This window comes from Nannobrachium achirus (assembly GCF_963921795.1).
Source record: "Nannobrachium achirus genome assembly, chromosome: 1".
NCBI lineage: Eukaryota > Metazoa > Chordata > Actinopteri > Myctophiformes > Myctophidae > Nannobrachium > Nannobrachium achirus.
This window is the reverse complement of record NC_137810.1, coordinates 52,603,426-52,629,608: the sequence shown is the minus strand read 5'-3', so window position 1 is coordinate 52,629,608 and position 26,183 is coordinate 52,603,426. Positions and strand designations below refer to the sequence as shown.

Sequence of the window (26,183 nt, the reverse complement as noted above, 5' to 3'; positions counted from 1 at the left end):
AAAAAAAAAGAGGCAAAAATTGTGGAAATAGCAGATCTACAAGCTCACAACGCGTCGCTTGTAGATCTGCTATTTCCACTATCAAGGTACTGTTTCAAGTATAAAGTTGTCAAATATGTAAGTAATTTCTTTGTATAGCCTATTTAGGTTATGAGTCATATCTGCAATGTGCAACTTCAAAGCCTAAAAGCCAAACAGGAATGTAATTGTCAACGACAGAACCACAATTAAATCGTTAATCGCAATTATTTGAGTGACAATTAATCGCCATGTAAAATGTCATAATCGTGACAGCCCTACATCCAACAACAGCCATGTACCGTAAATTTGCATAATCTGTGACAAAACTACTCAAATTAGACACTGAGACACATGCAGGTAAGTAGGTACACCCCTCCGCACACACACACACACACAGGCCAGGGCCTTGGAACAAAGTGGCACACTGACAGAGGTGAATTATTTAAAGGACAGGAGTGATTTATTACAGCGTGAGGCACACTCTTAACCCTGATCAAACAGGATTACGATTACAATACCCCTTCCCACTGCCGGACACATTTAGCTGGAGAGCAAGTCTAGATTGGATTCTCTGCCTATCTGCTGGCTAAGTGCAAAGGGTCCTGGTATTTCTACCCTGTTGCATCCATTTCCTTTGCATGTCCACTGATTAATTCATTAAGCGAATGGCTTCAAGGAAGAGGCCGTGGCAGGCTTAAAACATTGGGAACCTGTGTGTACTACACTAGTCCAAGCCCCTCGCCCTGGCCTGGACGTGCCACAATGAGATGAGCAGCACATGGTAAATTGCATTAGGGAGGTTAATAAGAGAGAGGGGGCGGGGGCAGGGGAACCATTCCGCTGTGGGCAATAATCAACATTACCAGAGATCACAAGTTCAAATTACTGCATTGGCACAGATAGGGCACAACTCTGGTCCTGTAATCCCCCTCAATATCAGAACACAACACTTTATAGCAGCCCTTTGGAAGATAACACTTCCCTGGCACAGCCCTCTTTTATAGGACCCCTATGTTAACATTCCAGGACTTTGCTATGGGGCCTGTCACAATAAAACAGGCCTTTATGACAACCTGGACACACGGGTTGTCATAAACGAACAGAAAATGGGATTAGCATTTGGGTACACATTGGGAAAAAATATATTCGGGCTACAGCATAGGGTGGTTAAATACAGAGCTAGGAATTATTCAGCACACTTTGGTCTAGGATAAAATAGTCAAATCGTCAAAATGGAGTTGCTAATTTAACACTAAGCTAAGTTGCCTTGTACTAATACCCCTGCCCTTGGTTTTGTGTCGACTGCCATTAGTTGCTTGTCTACAGAGCTGAGTCCAAGACTATTAGTAGATCTCACATGGAGTGGTCAGCTCATTAATTGGGCTTACCTGGTAAACCGCACTTTGCAGATGGCGCACTCATAGGGCTTCTCTCCCGTGTGTGTTCGGATGTGGCGGGGAAGCTTGCCTGCACCCTGAATGACCTTGGAGCAAATGGGGCACTTCTGGAAGGCCTTGGAGCGCATCTTCCGCTCTCCTCCGGCCCCTCCTCCTCCTCCTCCTCCACCCCCCCTCTCCCCGCCGCTGCCCCTCTCTCCAGCTCCTCCTCCCGTCGAGCCGCCCCTCTCTTGGCCCGCGCCGCCCCGATGTGATGACGACCACACGGGCAGCAGTCCCTGTGCCACAGCGACGGCAGCCGAGGCTGCGTCCTCGTGCTGCGATGCGCTGTTAAAATAATTCAAGTAAAACTCCATGTCGGGGTCGTCGCCGTCCCCCGGCGTCTCCTCCCCGGCGGCCGCGCGCTCCATCATCTGCTGCAGGAGGGCGCTGGCCGAGCCCCGCTCCCTCTCCCTGTCCCCCGCCTCCCTCCCCCCCTCTTCGTCCGCGTCCGCCTCCTGCTTCAGCCTGGCCTCGCTGTGGGAGAGGTAGAAGTGGCCGTTCTGGGACGCGGGGTAATAGGACGAGCCCGGGCCTCCTCCGTTGCCCCGTGGCCAGTCCCTCGGCGGCTCCCCTTCCTCCTCCTCCTCGTCCTCCTCCTCGTCCTCTTCGTCCGGCTCCTGCTTGGGGGCCTGTGCGGCCAGGGCCAGGGCCAGAGGGGAGTAGTACTCACTGGGGCCCCCGGGGGCCCCGTTGCTGTGGGGCCCCCCGCCGTTGCCGTGGTTAAAGTGCAGGTGTGCTGTGGGCAGGTCCCTGAGCTCCGGCGTGCTGCAGCTGCTGCTCCAGTGCGCCCCCCTCTGGAAGTACTCCAGGTATTCCCGGGCCCGCAGACGATTCCCCTGCTCCCTGCCTCCTCTGCCCTTGCCTTCCTCCTCGTCCTCGTCTTCATCTCGTTGCTCACTGCCCGCCTGGGAGGGGGGGGGGAGCAGAGGGAGTGGGAAGGACAGAGAAAGTGTGTCAGTGGAAGAAATAGGAGACTGACAGAGGGAGATGGAGGGAGTTACGCAGAGAGGAACAAAAGTGCACAGTTACCTCCGTCCACCTCCATCTAAATCCCATTCAATGTGAACATACATGTAGTACATCACACACAGAGCGATGAGGCACACTTCAATGCACTATAGGGCACTGCGCACACACACACATAACCAATCTATCTGACATGCTTTACATCATGTGAATGTTGAAGCCTAGCTGTGATATGCTGGGTCTGTAGAATGTTGCTGGTGTACGAGCTACCCGCCCCTTCCCCTTCCCAACTCTCTCTCTCTCACTGACACGCACACACATACACACAGCATCGGCTGAGCATGAGTAAGTGTTAGAGTAACCCGGGAGCAGTGGGCGTATGTGTGGCACTGCGCACGGGACAGATTGAGAAACTAATAAGGGCCATGATGTAAGCTGACTATTTGATAACGGATGGATGGGGGCATTGGTATGGTATGACGGCCAGGCAGGGGCCCCATTCCCCTTTCAAGTGGCAGAACCAGGGGGGGTTCTGGAATTATTATGAGGGATAGCTCTCTCATTTCTTACATAGTTAAGTTCTTCGACAACACATACCCTTCAAAGTCCCGAACAGCACTGCACTGTATCACGAGCCACCGTTCTAGAACAGTGGTTCCCAAACCTTTCAGGTCGAGACCCAAACGAGCGATTAGACGTTTGCCTCGGACCCAAACAAGTGAAAAAATAGCAGATCTAACTTAAGGAATTTCTTATCTTTGTTTGTTTGTTTTAACACATCTGGTGCCAACCCCGAGTTTCCCGAGTTTGAAAAGGTACTACCCCTGTGCCAACCCCAAGTTTGGGCCGTTTTTGAAGATTTTTTTTTTTTTTTTTTTTTTCAAAATTCTTTTTTGGACCTCCAGAAATGTATTAGGCATGATCGCGATCGCGAAATTGCATGTTTAACCCCCATACCAACCCATTCTTTCAAACATGGCAGCCATGTTTGTTTACATCTGAAGAAAACATAATGGTTGATAAATCATGAATGCCTGAACGGATTTCCAAGCGGATTTTTTTGTTTGAAAGCTGTGAACAGTGTGCACACACGTGGTGCATCATCTAGGCATGGGCGTGCACGATCCGGGCACTATAAATTACATGGAAGTCTATGGAGACCATGGCATCGCGGGACATTGGAGAGAAAAAATCACTGCAACATAAGTGTTAACATGTATACAATTATATATTTTTTTTAAATGTAGGAAAAGAAAATGGGATTTTTACTTGAGTCTTGACCCACAAACATTGGTCTGTGACCCACAAATGGTCCCGACCCACTGGTTGGAGAAACTAGAAGAGTTCTAATGTTCTAGAACAGTGGTTCTCAACCTGTGGGTCAGGACCCCCAGGGGGGTCCCCAGATGATTAACTTATTGTGCAACAATGTTTTCTCACTCAACAGTAAACAAACCTACATAAAGTTTAAGTGTATAGAGCAGCGCTATTCAACCTGTGGCCCGTGGGCCGCATGCGGCCCAGCAGCATGTCTATGCGGCCCGCCATGGTCATACCAATAAAAAATATATTTTGTCTACTTTCAGTGTGGATAATTTTTCAGTTAATCTCCAAAACCACTAAGACACAATTATTATCTTGTTTTATACAAGACTTTTTTGCTATTTTATTTGTTCCAAAATAAGAAATTTCATAATTTCATCATTAATAATTTCTTCTTTTTGTTCTTTGAGGTTTGTCCTAACAGATGGAAATGTGGCTGTTTTCTAGTGCGTTTCCTTAACGCACTAATCCTACAAATCGGTAGGCAGTATCTCGACAGTCATGTGATCGACACGGATCTGTCCGATTTTTCATATTCCATCCTGATTGGCTAAGATTGGCTTCCAAAGTTTGTAGGATTGAGCCGTTTGGAACAAAATGCCTCAAATCCCAAACGCAAAGTGCAATTATCATGAAATCGCGCACAAATGTTCCCACTAGGTCGAAGAAGAAATGCCACTTAACATTTTTGAAATCAGCCTCATGGTGGCGCTATAACAGGCCGATTTGTGGTTTTACCTATAACTCCATCGATCAGTTTCAAACTTTGTAAGCGCATTCCCTAGAGGCTAAGGATAAACCTTTGCCCTGCATTTTTCACATCAGCCTTTTATAGCGCCACCTTTGGGCCGACTTATGTAAAACACATTTTTGGATATTACTCCTTGAGATTTTATCCAAAGATCACGCAAATCGGTACACAGTATCTCTATAGTCATGTGATCAAGTCCGATCCGTCTGTATTTCATATTCCATCCTGATTGGCTAATATTGGCTTCCAAAGCTTGCAGGATTGCTCCGTTTTTGAACAAAATGCCTCAAATCATCAACGCAGCTTGCGATTACCGTGAAATTTGCCACACATATTCCCACTAGGTCAAGGAACAAATGCTACCTTTTTCACATTGGCCTGTTATAGCGCCACCAGCAGGTAGACTTTAGCAAAACTCATTTTTTTGGCACACAATGCTTCAAATCATGCATGCAGCATCAGATTGCCATGAAAGATCTAAGGTGAAGAACATATGCCACCCTTTTTACATTGGCCTATTATACAGTAGCACCACCAGGACGCACGGCCTGGTGGAGACCTGTGCTCGGAAGAGCACTGCTTCTAGTTCTAGCCTGCGGCCCTCTGACATTTTGTATTTTGCTGAGTGGCCCCTGAGCTATCTTAAGTTGCGTAGCCCTGGTATAGAGGGTATTTGCACATTTCTAAACTGACAATTTAAGGGCTTTTTAATAACTTTAATATTACAAATTAAACATTGGCCAAATTGTCAAATATTAGAGGCAGAAATTGTGTGCGTTTTGAGCTTGTAGATCTGCTATTTTTGCTTCTTTTGAATGCAATACTAGAATGACAAAGTAGGAAGTAGCAATATGCAATGTGGCCCTCTGGAGTGAAGGTGGAGATATAGTGGCCCTCGCCATCATCAAAGTTGCCCACCCCTGGACTATGGAATTACGGTGTGCCGTTGTGCAGAGCTGTCAGACCAGTGCATTCATCGACATGAACGACCCGTAGGGTTGGGTGATATGGTGATAAATATCGTTGAGACGATACAATGTCTCCACGACATGCCTTTTCAGAAATACCGTATATATTGTGATACAATGAGGGAGCCTTGTTGAATTGTTAATACAAAGATTCATTGCAGAATTAATTTAAACCTGCATTTTGGTCTAAACCAGTAGTTCTCAAACTTTAAAATGTCAAGGTCTCCCCTTAACTCTGACAGTGCTATACAGGTCCATTGGGTTTCATTTGTATACTGTGTCAGAGTTACATACTTGTAAGGGCTAATTTAGACCTCCCAAAAGGAACCCAGAGAGTCCCTGGACCCCACTTTGAGGACCACTGGTCAAAATGGACTGTTACTCCTTTTTCTTTTAGCTTTTGTTACCTTATTGTGCTGGTTGTACTGTTAAGTAACTTTTTTTTCCATATCACCCACCCCATAACGACACGTTACCTGCGGGGAAAGCACTTTGGTGTCCAGTAGGTGCGTGCAGACGTCCTGGACGGGCGGGATCTCCAGCAGACGGGCGGCGGCCAGGATGTCGGCCACGCTGCTGTGGCTGACCATCAGCGTGGCCGTGTAGGCAAAGTCCAGCAGCGCTCCCAGGGCCTCGGGCGCCACAAAGTCGATGACGTAGACGCTCTGCTGGTCGGCGGCGGCGCCCGACGTGAAGAGCTTGTGGAAGTAGGCGCTGCAGGACGCCAGGACGGAGCGGTGGGCCGGGAACTCGCGGTCCTGCGTGACCAGCAGCACGTCGCAGAGCATGCCGCTCATCCTCTGCTTGTTCAGGCTCCCGAGAATGTCGGCGCTGTGCTCGGGGAAGGGGATCCCCACGGGGCCCTCCTCCGCCTCGCCAGCCCCGCCGCGGGCCCCGCCGCCCCCGCTGCCGCCCGCCGTCCCCCTGAGCCGCCTCCCACCCCGCCCGCCGGCCCCGGACGACATCTTCCACCAGCCTGCCGCCGAGCCGCCTAGCACAGCCGCCGCCCGCGTGTCCGTCCTGTCGTCTGTCCGTCTGCCTGTCTGAGGGAGCGGGGGAGAGGAAGAGGAGGATGAAGCACAGAGGGAGGGAAAGGGGGAGAAGCAGAGAAGTGCAGATCAGTTCACAGCTCATAGTTATACAGTGTTGTGGATGAACGATGGGGGAGTTGGAGGAAGTCATTGTTTCACCACAGATGTCTACGCAAGGCTGATGAGAAGGCGAAACTATAACGCACGAGAGCTAAATTGCACGAAAGCCAAAAACATGCTGCAAAACCCCCCCAAGTGCAAGAGTTCAGTCCATGGTTCATGACCTAATTCCAACTCAACTGCATGTCCCTCCCTAGCCCCGTCCATCCATTAAAAGAGGATTAATTGAAGACCAATCTTTATACATACAGTATACTTGCAACTCAAACGATCATTCTGGCCAACAGTTGTACTTCATCTTTTTATTTGCGACCATAGGTCGCAATTAGTTAAAACCTGGCAGATCCTGTCCGTACGTCAGTGGGTAACGCCTCAATGTCTTTAGCTGACCTCACATTGTTGACTCAATGACCAAGAGAGCCTGTTCTGGCAATCATATATGGAGATCCCTGATGTCATCAATATTAAGCCCATATTTGGCAATGCCGATATATGGATGCTCCATATATGGCCACGACAGAATTCATTTGCAAACCAAGACTGCTGACTATCATCACCTGGATATCCATAGAAGATCACGACACTGACCTCATCAAACCATACATGGAGACGACTTGATCATCACCTAGATCTCCATATATGGAGCTGGTCACTACCTCTACATCTGACCTCACAGACTCCATATATGGATATAGCTGACCTGTTCTGACATCACAGTGATGACTCGACCAGCTCAGCAGAAGGGTACACATGCCAAAGCACCCATGTGCACGCGCCCATGTGCGCGACCTGCGGTGGTCACAACGTCTCCTAAGAGTGACTTTGTCCGTATGTTACTATCTATGCTACTATTTACGTATGTTACTCCATAGCATGAACTGCAATACCGTCTGTGAACGTGTTAAGTGTGTCATGCATAGTGGTACATAAGGACGGGAGGTCGACACTAGGATCAGAGGGGGAGAGAGATTTCTTCCGTTTGGTGTTTGTTCTCCCTGTCTGTACTTCTCCGTATGATTACGTACACCTCTCAACTGAACGTACAGGACTTGTCCGTAGCAAGAAGTACCCGCGGCCACTGTTGTCAACCGTAGGGGCAGTCGTGAGGAAAATAACCTTTCCTCTGCAAAAAGAGTGGAAAGATGTCGTTCTTCAACGTCTGTAAATATCAACCATAGCTCTATGGTACAAAAATGGAAAGCTCTGTGGCGTGCCGTGAACGGCGTTCTAATCAAGAGCCCATGGTAAAGCCTACAATATGTTAAAAAAAGACCCCATCTTAGTTTCCTTTTTATGTAGACATTGTCCTTTTAATAAGACGGAAAATATTAAATCCTGTTGGTTATTGATTAATCACCATGATTCAAGAGATGGGGGGCTACTCGGTGAGTGTGGTTAATTCAGCCAAAATCCGCCTCACTTGCGTTGCGAAACGATCTGTTCTGCGGCTCTGCTCTCGTGTGCTGAGAGGTGCAATACAGGCGCGCAGCCCCAACGGGAGCGGAATATGAGCGGAGGGCGGGTCGACCCGCACATAACGTAGAGGAACTAAGCATGACGACATAATTAACGCATGCGTTCTCTCACCCAAAACGTACACAAAATCAAACGTACGGAAGTATAAACGGGCCTTTAGGCACTCCATGTGTTAAATTCCATGCCATCTATTGAAAAGGCAAGACACAAGGTCAGTCTTCTCAAATTAAACCTGAATTGTGTGTGATATGTTTGCCCACAAGGCCTGACAATAATGTGCTGTGTGAAGGTTTCATAATGTTACATGTGCCATCTGTCCATTATGTTCCCACTCCTTTCTAAAGCATGTCAACAAAATCAGGCCCAACTCTAAGCTCTTCCTAAGACCTTGGGCTCCCTTCCCCACCTGACAGGTTTGTTGAAACACCTGAAAGAAGATTCTAAACGCACTTTGGCTGAATGGCCATTAAAACCACCTACATCCAGATACAAAGTAATAAGGCATGGCTCAGAATCGAACCAAGGCACTGGGCTAAACATTCATGATATCGCTAACGCACATTGATCAGAAACGTTGTGAGCGAATGGTGGTTAAATCCACAAGGTCTTCCCTTCAGTGCCCGATATGACACATGTTTTTTATGCTTGCGTCTCTCTGCCTGTCAAGCCTCCTGCGTGTGTGTGGAGGCTCACATCACATGTCCACCCGCCCCTCGCTCAAAGAAAACAAACTTGCCTCCGTCTCCTGTCTGGGTTCCTCGCCCCATTGTTTTGACAAGGATGTCAACTGTCGGTGAGCAAATACTGTCTACGCATCATATCACAAAGCATCGTATTACATCGAGACAGGGCCCGAGGGCTGGATTGAATCGTATCGATCTATTGGGTGCTTCAAATGTATCTGCATCCAATCACTGATGGCGAATCAAATCAGTCCCAGAGGGTGAGATGCTGACACCCCTAGTCATAACAAATGAATTAGCAAGACACATTTAAAGCACCTTTGACTTAACCCGACATGGTTAACATAAGTGAAACAAACCTGTCAGGAGTAGACGAGTTTCTTTTGTTTTGACTGCTATGAGGTGTTTTGATTGACAAGGGATGGGAAGCCAGGGAAAGGTGCTTCAGTTCTGGTTTAATAACCAGAACTGAAGTTATTCTTCATTTAAATTTGTTCTATAACCAGTCCACAGCGACAATATAGCTCCATAGAGCAGTATATCTCCCAATATTTCCAACACTCGGGTAACTCTTCATCAACAAGCCCAAGAGCCCAGGCAAGTACCTCAAGTATTCTGGAGGGGAGCCATACTGTAACACCATAGAGCCCCGTATACCTCTTTTTCTGCCCATTAATTTTACAGCTAAAACTATTGGCACAAGTTCAACAAGTGTATTTTACAAACTTGAGTGTAGACCCAGAAAATCTGAATATTGGCTAAGAGATTAATACAATGTGTAGTGGTGTGGAAATGGCTTGTTGTAACTCATAATCATTTTTTAAAATATGCTTTTTTTGGCCAGCGTTGTAACATAAGTGAGAGGCTGAAGAACGCACGATTGAAGAAATCTGTGCAATATGCATAGATTGGTATTTTATGCACACATGGTTGTGTACATGTATGCAGCATGCATACATAAGCAGGGCTGTGTACCTGTGTGTGCGCGTGTGTGTGCGTGTGTGCGTGTGTGTGTGTGTGTGTGTGTGTGTGTGTGTGTGTGCCACTGTAATTGTCAGTGTTGGCCAGAAACCTCATATCTCCAAGTTTCAAAGCCCTGCTTCATCATACAAGACTGATGCACAAAACTAGTGAAAATAGCCGATCTACAAGCACACAACGCCTCGCACCGCGAGGTGTTGTGTGCTTGTAGATCGGCTATTTTCACTAGTTTAAATCATTTTAAAAACGATAAATACGAAACGAACGGTTTTGGACATACAAAGGGTTTCCAGTTCCACCCGCCAACAACGACTTATACATACATGTGCATGTGGCTATGTACCTGTGACTGTGCATGCACGCTCATCATGCCAATGCAAACGTAAGAGTTTGCGGGGGACAGAGTAGAGAGAGAGAGAGAGAGAGAGAGAGAGAGAGAGAGAGAGGGCAGTGGGGATCAGAGTGCATGCCGGGAGGCAGGCTGTGCAGCAGCACTCTGTGTCAGTCGGAGTGCCAGAGTGGGGACAGAGGGAGGGGGAGGAGGGGGGGGGGGGGGCTGCCAGATACAGCAGACCCTGTGGAAAAACCCCACAGGAGGAGGAAGAAGAAGAGGACACGCAACAAGCTGCAAAGGGAACGGTATTAAAAAGGGAGGTTGTCAATCCGGTCTGAGCTGGTTACCCCACCCTGTACTGTGTGCCAAGTTCCAAGCAAAGGCTGTCCCCTCGCCTCACGTGTGGGGGGGGGGGGGAGATTAAAATGATCGACTGAAGCCGCGCGCGCAGTGCAGGGGGAGGGGGGTTTCGGTTGGAACGAGCCATCCCTCCGTTTGTCAGTTTACAAACACACGCTCAAATACACGTATACTCTGTGTGTGTAAATTATATATTTCTACACACAGACAAACTATAACTCAAAACGCACAGAAAACCCACAAACACGGTGGGCTTGTGTGACGCGCTCACACACGCAGGCAGGCGGATAGTCTCCCTGCTCCCACCCACCTCCATCTGGCACGGCGTCCCAGCAGGGGGTAAGGCCGGGGGTAAGCAGGGAGGCGGGCGCGGGGCACTCGCTATAAGAGCACTTCTTTCAGTTGACATTCCTCAGATTAGCCTTTCTGCTACAGTGCATATACAGTACACCACCACCACCACCGTGCCCGGCCGCCGTACCTGCCCATACCTCTGCTCTCTGCTCTCTCTCTCTCCCTCTCTCTCTCTCCTTCCTGCTACCTGTTGGTGACGTTCAGTGTTGCCAGGAAAATAAGCAACCAGGTCTGTGAAAACGAGGCCAGAAGAAGCAACTATAGGCCACATCATGAGCATCGTTTAAACCTATACTGTATATGCATCGGCTATTTTAAATCTAGGATCCCTGACACAAAATGGGGTTGGGGGCAATGTGGAGATTCTGGAGAAATACACATTCATTTGAGGGGTAACTGACATGGAAATGTTATGAGAATCACTGGTTTAAACAACATTAGGAAATAAGCCCAAATAAGCAAATACATTTTACAAACAAGCCCCCCTGCAACCCGCAACAACCAATATTTACAAGAGACTTTACAGAAAAACCAAGCACAAAGTCAATTATGACAAGCAGGCATGGCAACCCTGGTGACGTTCACCTCTCCCCTGCTCTGTTCGGTCACATCCACTCCCTTCTCAAAAGCCATGCCTCTCCCTGTCCACACCTTGACTTCTGGCACCGTGTCAGCTGGAGCCATAGGTTAGAGTTAAGGCTCGCTCCGGACTCCGGAGAGGCAGAAAGTTGGGACGAGTGCGCCGTTATCTCCTCGTCACTTTTCCCCATCTCCCTTTGTTTTCCCTTATTTACCATTTGAGTGTCACTGACATAAGTAGGATGAATCTGTAGCCGACGCTGAATTCATTTCAGCACGTGGTTATCTTTTAAATGGGTCAATAACAGTTTACATGAGAGCAAAACAATGATATAATGGAGACATTGAGCGAGCAATTGATAAAACTGTTTATACATTCAAATAGGACGTGCCCTATTTCAAAGTAACCCCTTGTGCTTGACATATGGTACAGTGTCTACCCTACCCACTTGCTCTTAGACCCACTATTCTTGTTCCTGTCCTATCTGTGTGTCCCTTAACCTTATTCTATGTTGATAGGCAGCGGACAGCTTAGCCTCTACAAACACAGACGCCGTCTTTTCCCCCAAGAACTCTGATAAAAAAAAAACGGCCCATCCGACCGACATTGAAGCAAATTTTATTATCCGCCACTCAGTTTGTATTTGAATATGCTGAGGGAGGGGAGAGAGAGAGATAGAGACCAAGTCAGAGCGACGAGGACAAGTGAGGGAGAGCAAGCTCGACGGAGGAAGGGGGAGAGCGAAAGAGAGAGAGAACAAGAGGGGGAGTGAGAGGGAAAGAGGAGAGAGAGAGAGAGAATGAGATGAGACGGATGAAGGATCTAGGGAGAGGGCGACCACATGGCGAACGGTCGTGTCCTTCACAGGTGGAAATAGATCTCAGTGAGCCCTAGCAAGAGGAAAGAGCCACTCTGCTTTCCTCTGGCCTCTCTCTGCCACTCGCTGCTGCACGGCACGCAGCACCTGCAGAGGAGGGCTTTGCTTGCAACATCGCTTACACGTTATCCCCAGGACACACACAGCTGACCCTGGGTCACGGCTTTGTGGGGTAAAGAAGCTGAGCTGAGAGGAGATAACACACACACACACACACACACACTCACACACACTAACTCAATACAGCGTCAACGGAGCATGGAGGCAGTGTCCCGCATGGAGGAGCCACTCGTCCCCGAATGACCTGCAAAGAGCAGGTAGAAAGAGGAAGCAGTGCAAACAAACCTGATCCTGACACCTCTTCATGGCTTGAAACATTCCTTATCACTAATTCATGTCTGTGGGTGACAAGGCCCGCAGTCTGGTGTACAGCAGAGCAGCGGCCCGGCCGGTTGTGTCCCTACTCAGTTCCAGGGGACGGCCCTTCCTCTCTAAAGGCTGGGGCTGCATGCACACACTGCCCTGCTTTGCAAGTCAAACCACCACTTACTGCGGAACCCACCGGCCCCACCCATATCCTCATCTCCTCTTAACCTTACCTTTACCAACCCTCTGACTCCGCCTCGCCACCACACACACACACGCCTCACACCACACACACACACACACACACACTTGTATCACTATACTCGTGAGGACATCAAAATCTTAGGATGGCATTGAAAATGGCAGATCTGCAAGCTTGCGATGCGTCGCAGCCCGACACATTCTGCACAACACCAGCATGCAACCAAGTACAAATCTGGCATACTTCTAACCTCAACATCTAAACCCAGGAAAAAGATAAATTGATTGCAAACTTCTCTAAGAGTTAACTTTTTTTTTTTTACCAGAGATGGCAACCATTTCTCTTCTGAGGATCAGGAAAGTGGACCTCACAATGTCCATTTCTCAAATTCTACTATACATTTGGACCTCACAAATATAGCAAAACAAGTATACACACACACACACACTTAAACCGCACAAACACACACACACACGCGCGCGCACACGCACGCACACACACACACACACTCTTAAACCAACCACACAGCAGGGGAAGCTATGTAGATTAGATTTCAGGGATGATTTGAACGCATGGCATAGTGCATACTGGCCAGAGCAGAGTAGAGCGTCAACTTTGTTTCAGTTCAGTTCCAAGACATGTCTCACAGTCCATCATTCACTGTCAAATACACAAACACACGCGAGCGCTGACGTTACTTCTAGTCCAGTTATTCCCAACCTTCTCTGGATCAAGGCCCTTTGGAAAATCTGGAAAGCATCCGCGGCCCACCCTTCTGAAGTGTTAAGTGGTCAGCATTGGTTTCAGAGTTTATTTTAATGATCAAACAATTGATTGTGTTCCGCCATTTTCTTGTTGTTGATGTTTTTATATTCATGCTATATTATCAATGAAATATTTATGTTTCAGTGGCGTCAGTTCAGAAAAAGCTAAGGTATGGCAACATGACTGGTGTCTTGCACGCGAGCCTTTGCGCGCGTGCAAGACACCAGTCATGTTGCAATACCTTAGCAACAGGCAATGATATATTTATTTTAAGAAGTACATATAATATATAAATATATATACCTATAATATAATTATAATACCTTGTTAAAGTGACCATTTTGTTAAGTTTTGCATTTGTAGTTATTTTACTGCAATTTACCAACATAATAACCCGCACAGATAGACGAAGAGACATTCATGGAACTAACTTTTATCTTCTCCCCTGGACCCAGGGTATGGCAGCTACATATCCCTGCCATACCCAATTGACGCCCCTGTTATGTTTTGCCAATTATTTGGGGGCCCACTTGCAATATCCTCACGGCCCACCAGCTTACAGGGTGGGAGCCGTTGTTTTAGATACCGTGTCTGTGCACCGAGTTCTATGTTTTAGATACCGTGTCTGTGCACCGAGTTCTAAGTCTAGCAGGACTGAATCGTTTACAGCAGTGGTTCCCAAGCTCAAGACCCAAAAGAGAAATTAGACCTTTGCCCGGGACTTAAACTAGTGAAAACAGCTCACTTCGGGCAGCGTTGTGAGTCCTAGCAGGGGGGCCCCATGATGACCCTAAAAAAATAAAAGCACTAATGTGCTGATGAGTCAAATATTATAACTATTATTAATATAATATTAATTTAGCTGAGAGAGATGAAGCAGGGAACCCTTATAAAAGTCTGTTGCACATGTGCTGATTTACACATTTGACAGAGGTCTGTCCTGAGCAATAGAACGGCACTTCCACGTCCATTATGCTCTTTTTTTTAAAATAATGCTTAGTTTTCACTGTTTCTACAGTTACAATACCAAATAATAATAGTCATGTCATGTCATATCGACATCGAGATATTTGCCATAAATATCGAAATGTGCATTTTTGTCCATATCGTGCAGCACTAGTTGTGAGCATGTAGATCAGCTATTTTCAATACTTCTTAAACATTTTTTTCAAAATGTATGGAATTTCTTAGCTTTTTCTTTTATTTATTATTGAAAATGATCTTTGCTTTTTGGGAAATGTTTTTTGAAAATGTTTTGAAATAATAATTTAAAAAAACTAAAAATAACGGGACCCATAAAAATGTGTCCACAACCCACAAATGGGTCCCGACCCACTGTTTGGGAACCAGTGGTTTACAGTGTCCAAGTATCTTTGCGTGTATCTCTGTATCTGATACATACATACCAGTCATTCCTAGATTACAACAGAACAGAAACAGAGCTTAACCCTCAATAACTTCAGGTGTGTCTCACAGTAAGTAGATAGACCAGAATGTAAGCAGAGGAATTACAGATGCTACGCAGCGATGATCGGCCCAGGCAATCTGAGGACTGGCCTGGCCTGGACTTATGAGCAGAGTTTTGTTGATGCTACAACAGCGAGTTCCTGGTATCAATCCCAGAACCTTTTGACTCAAAAAGGGGAGCACCCATGCATACATCATGTTAGTTACTGTTACAGTACATGGATCTAGTGAGAAGAAATATAACCCAGCAAAAGTGTATTGTTTAACCCATTTAGGACTGAGGCCGATTCTAAAAACGCCTTCTACATAATGACCTAAATTTTCTGAAAAACTTCAAATATTTATTCAAAAATTACAAAAACATTATGCTGCTATATACTGTACATAGCAACAAAACCCCCAAAAGGGGTTCCCGTCCTGAGGGGTAAAAACACCAAAAGGAGTCCCCGCCGAAGATGGGTTACCATTATCAGAGTTGTTTTTTAACTTTCACATAAAATAGCTTACATTACAGTTATTATTACAGTTAAAAACACATCTACACCCTTAGTTGAAATTTGACCAATTTAAATGTTGCTCTTCTTTGTGATCATCAACAAGTGGTGATGTCACGACAGAGAGCGAGGGAGAGAGAGAGAGAGAGAGAGGAAGAGAATAAGATTTAAATCACATGCCTCTAATCCACAAAGCTCAATTCTGCATCCCCCAGGACTCAAACTCACAACAATACGCACGAAACCCACCAGACACAAGAGTAAGTGCATGGATGGTGCTTTTCTTCTGCTCCATGTTCATGAATGCAGCCGCTCTCACTTGCAGCGTATGTGCGGATGCTTTTTTGGTGGGTGTCATTGCGCTAAACACCAAGGGAAAGTCATGAACTTGTTGAGCTACTTACTAAGTGAGAAACCACATGTCTTCACGCTATGTGAATTTAAGCTTAGATCGTAGAGTTCTAATTAGGCTACTTGGCTTTTATCACCATGGAGCAACGGTTTAGGTGCTATAGGAAAATGATCTGAACAGAATTTCCATTTAATACGTGTTTGTTTGTTTTCGTTTTTTGCAAAAGTTGCACAGGCATTGATTTAGGGTTATGTTTTTTTGTCAAGAGAAAACAAGCCTTGAAGAGCCATGGTTCAAACCGGGGACCTTCTAATTCTCAGAGTTACTGCATCGCCATTCGCCAAGGTGCATTTCAGTGAAATAAGCCCATGTAATTAACAAATGAAGATGGGAAACAACTAGGCACAGGGCTACCTGATAGCCAAGTGGTTATGATGCATACCGCAAGGGCTCTAAATAGTAAGGGGAACCTAAGAAAATCTGCTAAGTAAATCGTTACCAAGAAATGTCTTCACCAATGTGTTTCTAAAGGTGTGTAATAATATGTACTAAAAGGTTGAAATTCAACTCCCGGGGGAAAAAAATGATTTGTGTTTGTGTCCCATTAACTTTACTATACAAAAAATAAATATGCTTTAAGTAGTTTTTCATGATGCTGAATCTATTGCAAGCATTTGTTTTGCACGAAAAACCTTCCGTGGGCTACAAATGGTGAAAAGTGATGATTCATCACTAAACCATTGTTTTGTGCGTCCGTTTTAGCCCAAGGAATGTTTTTCATGCAAAACAAATGCTTGCAAAGGATTTAGCATCATGAAAAAACCCTAGTTTGACCCCTCACATGCTACTTAAAGCAGATTTATTTTTTTCCTGTATATTAAATTAATGGGACACAAACACAAATACGTTTTTTTATGAGGTTTCCCCCGGGAGTTGAATTTCAATCTTTTAGTACATATTATTACACACCTTTAGAAACACATTGGTGAAGAAATTTCTTGGTAACGATGTACTTCGCAGATTGGTGAAATATCTTATAAAATCCCCTTACTAAAAGCCTGACAGCAAGTGGCCAGGTTCAATTCCCGGGTGGCTGTATGTCAACCCCCTGCTCTCTATCTGCATTTCCTGTCTCTCTCTCACTCTTCTTCACTGTATCCGTAAATTGCCAAAAAAAAATAATCAGCAATTCACACTGCCATAATGTGAATATTTATATATTTAAATAAATAAATAAAAACCTTTCTTTTGTATGAGAAAAATAGAATGATGAAATCATTCCTATCGGCTCCGACGCTTATGAAGATTTCTGTTCAATTGGGACTACGTTTTGGTGAAAGTTCCAAAGTCACAGAACGCACGACTGATTTGTCATGGATTTTCAACATTTGAAACTTCAGAGTTCAGACAGTAGCTGTAGCGCCACCATTAGGACTATTGGCCCACAATGGATGTTTGGTGAGTAACTTTGGCATAGGGCTGGACTGGACCAGATTTCCCGATTTGAAGAAGATGATAAAGAAAGAAGAATCGGAAATACAAGAGGGACTGGCAGCATAGCTGTCCCTCTTTTTTTCCTGATGGTGTTTCTGAAAGATAAACAACCTTCTGTAAGCTAATGCTTTTGTTGATTTTTTGTTTTACTTGTACTGTACTGCTTTTATATAGGGTTACCACAGTTATTATTGCAGTTACTTTGTAGAAAATGTCTGTCATGCAAAGCATGTGATCTATTCATAGAAGTAATTTCTCATGGATAATAATTATTTGCATGCAGGCTGAGAGCAATATAGGACATGTCACATTGCCCAGACACACTGTACAACGACACAATATTGAACAATATGTCTATATTGGATAAAGAAACTCTACGACACAATCATTCTAAATGTAGGACATCATCTTTTACAAGGACCATTCTTTCAGAATATCTATACTTTTACTTAGAAGAAACTTCTTCACAATCAGAATAGTTTTTTTGAACAGCAGGGGGTTTGAGTTAAGATTACAGCACAACAGTACAATAACATCAAAGTCAAGATTCAGAATATGTGAAAATGGTCCTTCCTCTCCTCTATAATAGGCATGTTATGCCTTTCATTTCATTTTTCAATCCTCTCCTCTTTTCTCGGCTGTCTACTGTAATTCTACTGGACTGGTGATTAGCAGAGATGGGGAATCACTAGACATGGGTGAAGAGGGTTCAAGGTCGAGGCAAGAGGATATTACAAGATAATCAGAATCAGTATGGGGCCAGTTCTAGGGAAAGGGGGGGGTTTAAGCAAGGGTTTTGGGCCAGGTGCCCAGGGGCGTCGTACCAAATTCTGGGCCCTGGGTACAAGGATTCACTGCAGGCCCCCCCATGAATGTTCTTCATAGGGGGAGGGGGTTTAACACATTTAGACTGGGAACGCATTATTATGCATTATTTTGTGCTTTAACTATTGAAAAATAGCAGATATACAAGCTCACAGCGCGAATGCCGTGCTCCGAGCTTGTAGATCTGCTATTTTTTTTAAATCATGAAAATGTGACTTTGAAAAACGTATGTTTCCATGTCAATGGTCCCCAAACTTTTTCATGTGAAGGACCCCCAAAATGATATGTACTTGGCCACGGACCCCAATCTCAAAATATTTAGTTCCAGGGACCCCCCAGAAGCAAGATTCGAGTTAAAAATGTTTGCTTAAAAATATATATACATTCAAAGATTTGCACACATTTTCACGACTCTTCAAAAATAGCAGATCTACAAGCTCGCTGTGAGCTTGTATATCTGCTTTTTTCCAATAGCTAAAGTATAAAATAATTAAGGCCACTCCACCTTGTGCCCCGGTAACTCAGTACCACATTCCCCCCCCCCCCCCCCTTGTGACGCCCCTGCAAGTGACTCACTGCTACCAGTGCTGGAAGGAAGCACGACTGGTTGTATTGGGAGTATGGCAGGAAAGGGGCGAGAGTCTGATAAAGCTAAAAGTTGAGAGGGCTGGTCTGGGCTGGGCTGTCCGTCTCACTACGAAACTCAACCAGGAAACTCTGCCAAAACTCTGAGACAATGCCAGCGATAAAGGTGGAGGTTGAGGTGGAATGTGAAACAAACTCAAGCATAACCCCCTGAGTGTATGACACTGACGGCCCTGGTAATCTAGGTCTGATGTCAATGATAAACCCATTTAACCTCTCCCTCACTCACCCGGTGTGACCCCTCATCAACAAGGGAAAACCTAACCACCAGGTGGTCAATAAAATTTTAGTATGAGGAACTTAGCAGAGTTTTTCTTTTTTTTATGAAGTCAATAAGGGGCTGAGATACTTTCAGTCAAGTTATTAGAACACAGTTTCTACAATATGCTGTCTACTGATGTTACCAGTGTAATGCATTTAACATCAAACTTTTCTTCAATTTGATCTATTAATATATTGTTGCTCGTGGCATGAATAACTTAGAGAGCAGATGATTGCATCTGCCGCGCTTCTATTTTGTTGGCCATGTTTTTCCAATCAGAACTTCAAGACCATTCCATTTCGCTGGCATGCCAGCAATCATTTCGCCAGAGTATGTGTAACTCAACATTTGCCAAATTGTGGATTTCTCATTTTGGAATTAGGAGTATTTCACTTCCTCTTCTAGGGGGAGGAGCCACATGGGAACATGTTTTGACATAGCAGCCTCCTCAAGTCATCAGAGCAGTACAACCACACAACCACATTCAGGGGTGTCGCACCAAATTATGGGCCCTGGGTACAAGGAATCACTGCGTTATTTTGTGTTTTAACTATTGAAAAATAGCAGATTGAGAAAGAATCTTTAAAGTTTGAGCAAGTCTTTGAAGGTTTTTTTGAAAAACCTATGTTTCTATGTCAGTGGTGCTCAAACTTTTTCATGTGAAGGACCCCCAAAATGATATGTATTTGGCCACAGACCTCCAGTTCCAGGGGCCCCCCTGAAGCAAAATTTGAGTTACAAAAGTTCGCTTAAAAAATACATATATTCAAAGATTTGCACACATTTTCACGACTTTTCAAAAATAGCTTGTATATCTGCTATTTTTCAATAGCTAAAGTATAAAATAATTAAGGCCCCTCTCCACCTTGGGCCCTAGTAACTCAGTCCCACTCCCCCCCCCCCCCCCCCCCCTTGTGTGACGCCCCTGACCACATTCTGACATTCGTTACAGCTAGAGTAACATGCTCTAGCTCTCGCTGTTGTGCTGTAGACCAGGAAGTGTAGCTAAATCGAACACGTGGCTTCAAAGACGGCACTCAACACATCACAGAGTAAGTTGCCAAGTATAGTGGAGAGCCCATGCATGCAGGCCGGTCAGTTGGTCAGCCCATGATGGCAGGTCCAATGTGCCCGGGCTGCACCATTATGTGCATGCACAGCTCAACGGAGAGAGAGAGCACTTCCTGTGTGTCTGTGGCAGGCGTGTAACAGAACCCGCTCTGTTATCAGATGACCAGCTCTCTCTTTCTCTCTCCTCCTCCTCCTCCTCTACCCCCCTCTCCCTATCTCTCCCTCTGTCCCCACATCTGACCCTCCTCTCTCTCTCTCTCTCTCTCTCTCTGTCCATCTCATCATGCTCCATCTTTCTGTCTCAGACGTTGCACAGTGCCCACTACATCACCCACTTCCCCTTTCCCCCCTGCTGAGAAGGCAAAAACTCATAGACGGACCCACCCACCACACCACACCACACCAACCCACCCTCTGCTAATTCTCCTTCCTTTTCTGCAAGACTGCAACCATCTTCACTCCTTCCTCCTCGCCGTTCCGACCACTAAATCAACAGACCAAAAAAAAAAAAAGGAAGAAAATAAAATAAGAAAGGGAGGGGGTCATTTGCATCTTTACTCGTATATTGATATCTTCGCATAACCAAAAGGACAGCCTGGTCTCTCGAGGCACAAATTCTATTGAAGGTCAAAGTGTTATTGCTTATAAGGCTGACAACAGGCTGCAGATAAACCCCTTGAGCTTGTCTTTAGAATGTCTCCAGGGGGTGTGGCAGTGGTGGGGCAGTACAAAAATTACTAGTGTGCCAACATACAGTGGCACTAAAAATACAGCATCAACTCTCTCATACAACACAAATGTGGAAGTGCAGAAAGTCAAGTTTAACTTCACCTCCACCCAGACAAACATCCCTGTGCTCTGACTGTGTGTCCCAGCCTCTCTCTCCCACTCTCTCTCTCTCTCTAATTTGATCAGGTTGTGTTGGCCTCTCCATAATAAACGTCCCAGAACAGAACAAGCCCCTTCACTCCCCCCAAACTCCTGCTAAACAACATGAAAACAACAGAGGGGTCTGTCTGTCCGTCTAACCAGGCTGAGAGCTGTGGTATACAGAGCAGCTGACCAGGGGAGCCAAACTAAAGTGGGAAGTGGAGCTCCATTCTCTTGTGTATGAGGACGATTAACAGGTATGCTTATAGGCTATAGAATCTATAGCCTATAGTATAGATAAATGTTTCAACTCATACAGTTTAGCACTCCAGTAAGCACACTGGTTTAATGGCAAACTACACAAAACAATGTAGAACTGTTTTCAAAAGGATTGCTTCCAGTGTGTATAGATCATAACACGCCATTTTGGACCACATACACAAAACTTTGGACAAATATAGTGTATGTTAAAAAAAACAGAGTATCGTTATAATACCGACCATTTCACCCTAAAATGAAGCCTTGAGCTGCCACAGCAAACCTCACGCAACCTGTCTTCACAGTCAGTCTGAACCTGCTAGTTTCAGGCTATAGTGGCGCAGGCACAAACATACAGGAATATCAAACTGTATTCAGCCTCACCGCCAAATTGATGGGTGGTGTCTTGGACCTGCCCACAGCCACTGAAGTCCCCTGCAATTCCCCTGGAGTCTATTGTTGGCAACACACACGCACGCACACACACACACACACACACACACACACACGCACGCACACACACACAGCGTCCTAGTTTAACCTCTTGCTGGAATTTACTTGAACTAAAAGTATAGAGTTACTTGTGTTCTGCACTGGCATTCAGGAAGCGGCATCGAGGGCAGCATTGACATAAACATTAAACATTTTTGGTGACATTGGACAGAATGAGAAATGTCATTCACTCCGGCTATGCGCTGCCTCCTGACAAGGATTCCAAACACTTTCCCAGCGCCTGGGCGTCTTCCTCTTCATTTACTCTCAAGTACTCCCTGCTGCTCGCTTGTACCCTCTTTGTGCCCGCACACTTAAAAAACGGGTTCAGCAAGTATGGGATGCCAAAAAATATGCATCTGTGTATCAGGCAATGGAGGGCAGGCAGGGTTCCTGTTAAAGTCTTCAAACAAACCGCAAGCCAGTAGTGCTGCTGTACACAGTCAAGATTAGAATCTTGCTTTAAGACACGATGTGTGCGTGTGTGTATGTGTACTGTATATGTATGTACATGTGTAAGTATGTACGGGGCTAAGTATGGTGTGAGGCTGTGAGCTGAAGAGAGAAACTCGAAATCCATAAATAAATACTGAAGTGCCAAAGGATATTGACCTTAAGTTTCCAGACCTTAGGGTTTTAACTTATGGCAGCTCTACACAACTAACAAGGTACGATTTTCCACAAGGGCTTCCACATTTCCTCCCCTCACCCGTGAGAGCGGCAGTTTTTAACTTGCACACCTTTTTTTCCATGTAAACGAATGTGACATAACGCGCCTCTACTACGCCAGCTCTCAACGCGGCCCACTCCACTGCCGTCTGTCAAATAGCTGATGCCGTGTCCGTTCACATATCGATCTCACATACAGTGGCCTTAGAAGAATTGCCCACAGGGCCCTGAAGAGGAAACGGTGAATGATGTGCATCTTTTTCCATCCGTTCGTAAAAACCAAAACATCATCACGACATGCCCACACACTCTAATGAAAACACATAAGAAGAAACCAGCCCCGGCAAGGAAGATGCTCAAAAAGCTTTGCCTGTGGGAATACAAACTTTGACACAATGAATGCGCGTCCTCTTGAGCCGTGTTTCTGTGCAGTACCTTACTCTCAGCACTGACCTCCTTTATCTGCAAGTGGGTCAAGAACTCTGAACTCTATCAACCTCCATCTCTCTCTGTTTCACAAAAATGCTCACATACACACACACACACACACAGCACACACACACACGCACACACACACACACACACACACACACACACTACGGCATTCTATTTCTCTATCCATCTCCCTTCTCATCTGTTGTTTTCTCTTTCACAGGAAAATAAAACAGATTGTCTCTATACATATATATATATTATTTGGAGTGCTTACCAGCTAGGCAGAAATATTGCCCGGGCCCTGTCAGCCTCTCCTGCCTGCCTGCCGGCCTGCTGTCCTGCCTCCGTCTCTGGGCAGGGCTGGAGCTTTACCAGACAGGAAACTTGCTAGTGGCCCTGGTCGTACAGGCAAGCCCTTGCCTGATCCCACACAAGCAGACACCTACCAGCTCCCCCCCTCTATTTTCAGCCCACAACTCAGGCTCTAGCTTGCCTTCCTCCTATTGGCTTGACAGCTGCTCACTCACCACACCTCCTCGCTGGGATAGGCTAGCGGCTGTTCCCTTTCCTGTATGGCCAAGGGCAAGGCACTCTGGGATGTCGAGTCCTTAAATCCTATGTGACCCGCTATGCAGTCCCTACTGTGAACTACGTGTCCCAGCTTTCTCTGCCCTCACCACCCCCACTATCTCCAAGCTTGTTCTAACGTAAGCACTCCGGGCTGAATTATACACTACAGTGTGTTGCTAGCAGGCTGCCAGGTATTAAAAGTACAGACCAGCCATCAAACAGGGCCGTGCTTCGTATCAGAAAAAGCTTTTGCACAGCACTGTCGGAAAACAACAAACAAACATCAGCTATGACACTGTCACACAGTCAAAACCTCTAGACACGTCTCAAGAGACACTTCCAAGACTCCTGACCTAAATTAACACTTATTCTCATTGTGTAAAATGTCAAACAGCAGTCACAGACTAAAACAAATCCAGCGCACATAGCATACAATTTGCACCCACCACCAATTGGGGAACGGGAATGACATGATGACACTGTCCCGAAAAGTTGTTGTCGCCTGTCCCATGTCCGATAGAATTATTTTTGGTACCTCCTTCCTCTTGTCCAGTGCCCCCCCTACCACCACCACCACCACCATCACCACCACCCTCTCTCCAGAGAGCCCCCATCCCCCTCCTCCTCTAAGTGCTTCCACCTGCCTGAAAAGTTAATGCCTTGAATACATCCAATAAACTTTATCACAGGAATTCCCAGAGGTGAAAAAGCAGTCCGGTGGTAGGAAGTACTTTAGGAGGACAAGGGGGGGTAAAAAAGGGAACCTTGACTAGTGACTACTGCTGCGACCCACCTCTCCTCCCATGCCAGCCCCCCCTTGCTCTCTCCTTTCTGTCCCCCCTCCCTCATTCCTTTCTCTCTCCTCTCCTCCTTAGCCTGTTTCTCTCTGGTCGACAGGCCCAGGGCAGACAGCAGGGGGGTAAAGCAGGGGGGTGTCTTTAGCTCACCTGCGATGGCCGTGGTGGTGCTTGTTGTGGTTAGCTCAGCCCTCTCCTCTCCTCCTCTCCGGAGCTCTCTCTCTCTCTCTCTCTCCCTCTTAACTGTCGTGCAGCTCAAAGCCCCGTATGCGCTAAACCAAGCAGCAGCAGATCAACTCAATTCCCTTCCTGGTTTCTGGAGGGCAAAGAGGTCCCTCCCTTTCTCTCTCTCTCTCTCTCTCCCTCTCTCTCTCTCACTCTCTCCCCCTCTCTCTTAAAGAAACAGCATTCGCCCCGCCGTTTCCTATTCCTCTTCTCTCAGAGGAGCGAAAAGTAAAGTGTTTCTTCGCAGTTGATGAAGCGGAGGCAGTTGTAAAAGCAAAACATTAAAAAAATATATTAAAAAAAGAGAACGGCATCATCATTAAACCATGGCTATCCGCTCTTAGGTTTTTGTAGAACGGCCGTTGGCGAGTCTTCTCCTCTTCTCTTGCACTCCAATGAATGGCACGCGGGGGTGAAATAAAAGTTAGCACTCTCTTCCTCTCCTTCCTCATCTATCACTCCTATTTTCTTTCTGTGAGTAGAGAGTCGCACCCACCCATCCTACTGCCTGAGGTCATGATGTCCCACCCCAAAAAACAAGCCTTGGCACATTCCAGCACATACAGTAGGGGCTGCCAACAACCCCCTCAACACACTGGCTCAGCCTCATCTCAACATAATACCTGCCAAGCGGCTACACAGGTGAGACATCAGGAAATGCGTTACCAGGTACGAAGGCAGGCCTTTGCGATCCACCATGAGGGATGACAGCTTCTCTTCTTTTTACAGCTCGAGTGCTTGATGTCTCGGATCTCGGATGTTGTGCAATTGCCAACCACCCGCCCGCCCGCCCGCCCGCCTGCCTGCCACAACCCCCTGACTCAGTCGTTGCCAGTGTTTGTGCTGCGTTGAGGGGTGGTGGAGGATGTAGCAACAATTTACTGTGCATACAACATACCTCACAGGCGGAGAGAGGGCTGGTGGTGCAGGCTGCAGCACACCTGACACAATGAACTTGGAAATCGTGTGCAGTGCTGCGCATGGATGAGTGGCATGAATGACATACCTTATGCAAGGTCGTAACCCTGCTGGTGTGAAGAGCTGCCTGTTTGCCTGCAGTCTCACAGGGAGCCACAGAGTCCCACATGACAGCATGGCATTGTGGCTTGACGGTGGCACTGCGGAGATCAGATCACTATGAGAGAGACTCCAGAGGCTGATTAGGCTGGGAGAGGTAGTTTCACACACCCTGCCTAGAGGGCACTGTCAAGCACCACAACAGGTGACAATACAAACAAAAACAAAATAATATATCATGTCATTAATATTGTATTTTAAACACTGAGTAGGGAATGTAGCCTACTACAGTGGTTCTCAACATGTGGGTCGGGACCCCCAGGTGGGTCTCCAAATTATTTTGGGGAGTCCCCAGATTATTGTGCAACATTGTTTTCTCACTCAACAGTAACAATTCAATTCAAAGGAGCTTTATTAAACAAACCAACATACAGTTTAAGTGTGCACATTTCTAAAGTGACGATTTAAGGACTTTAATACCCTTAAAATGACAAACTAAACATTGTCCAAACTGTCAAATATTAGAGGCGAGGCGTTGTGCATGAAGATCTGCTATTTTCACAATTGAACCGTGTTATACAAAATGTAATGCCTCAACTCTTAGTGCTCATAAGGGTGGGGGCCCCCAGTTAAAACATGATTA

At 46.1% G+C, this 26,183-nt stretch overlaps 1 protein-coding gene across 3 annotated transcripts in view; it reads right to left on the bottom strand.

Annotated features, from left to right (window-relative positions):
• Positions 1 to 24,547, bottom strand: part of zbtb7a (zinc finger and BTB domain containing 7a) — a 30,562-nt gene extending 6,015 nt beyond the window's left edge. The window contains exons 1-3 of one of the 3 annotated variants that reach the window (XM_080736654.1): positions 24,449 to 24,547; positions 5,945 to 6,511; positions 1,410 to 2,365 (exon numbers count right to left, since the gene is read on the bottom strand). In XM_080736654.1, the coding sequence (XP_080592780.1) occupies positions 1,410 to 2,365; positions 5,945 to 6,433 (1,445 nt within the window). In that variant the 5' untranslated portion in view covers positions 6,434 to 6,511; positions 24,449 to 24,547. Of the gene's footprint in view, positions 1 to 1,409; positions 2,366 to 5,944; positions 6,512 to 23,205; positions 23,288 to 23,947; positions 24,023 to 24,448 lie in introns of those variants that run through there. The other 2 variants (XM_080736656.1, XM_080736655.1) reach the window with 2 other exon arrangements.
• Between the last annotated feature and the right edge of the window lie 1,636 nt (positions 24,548 to 26,183).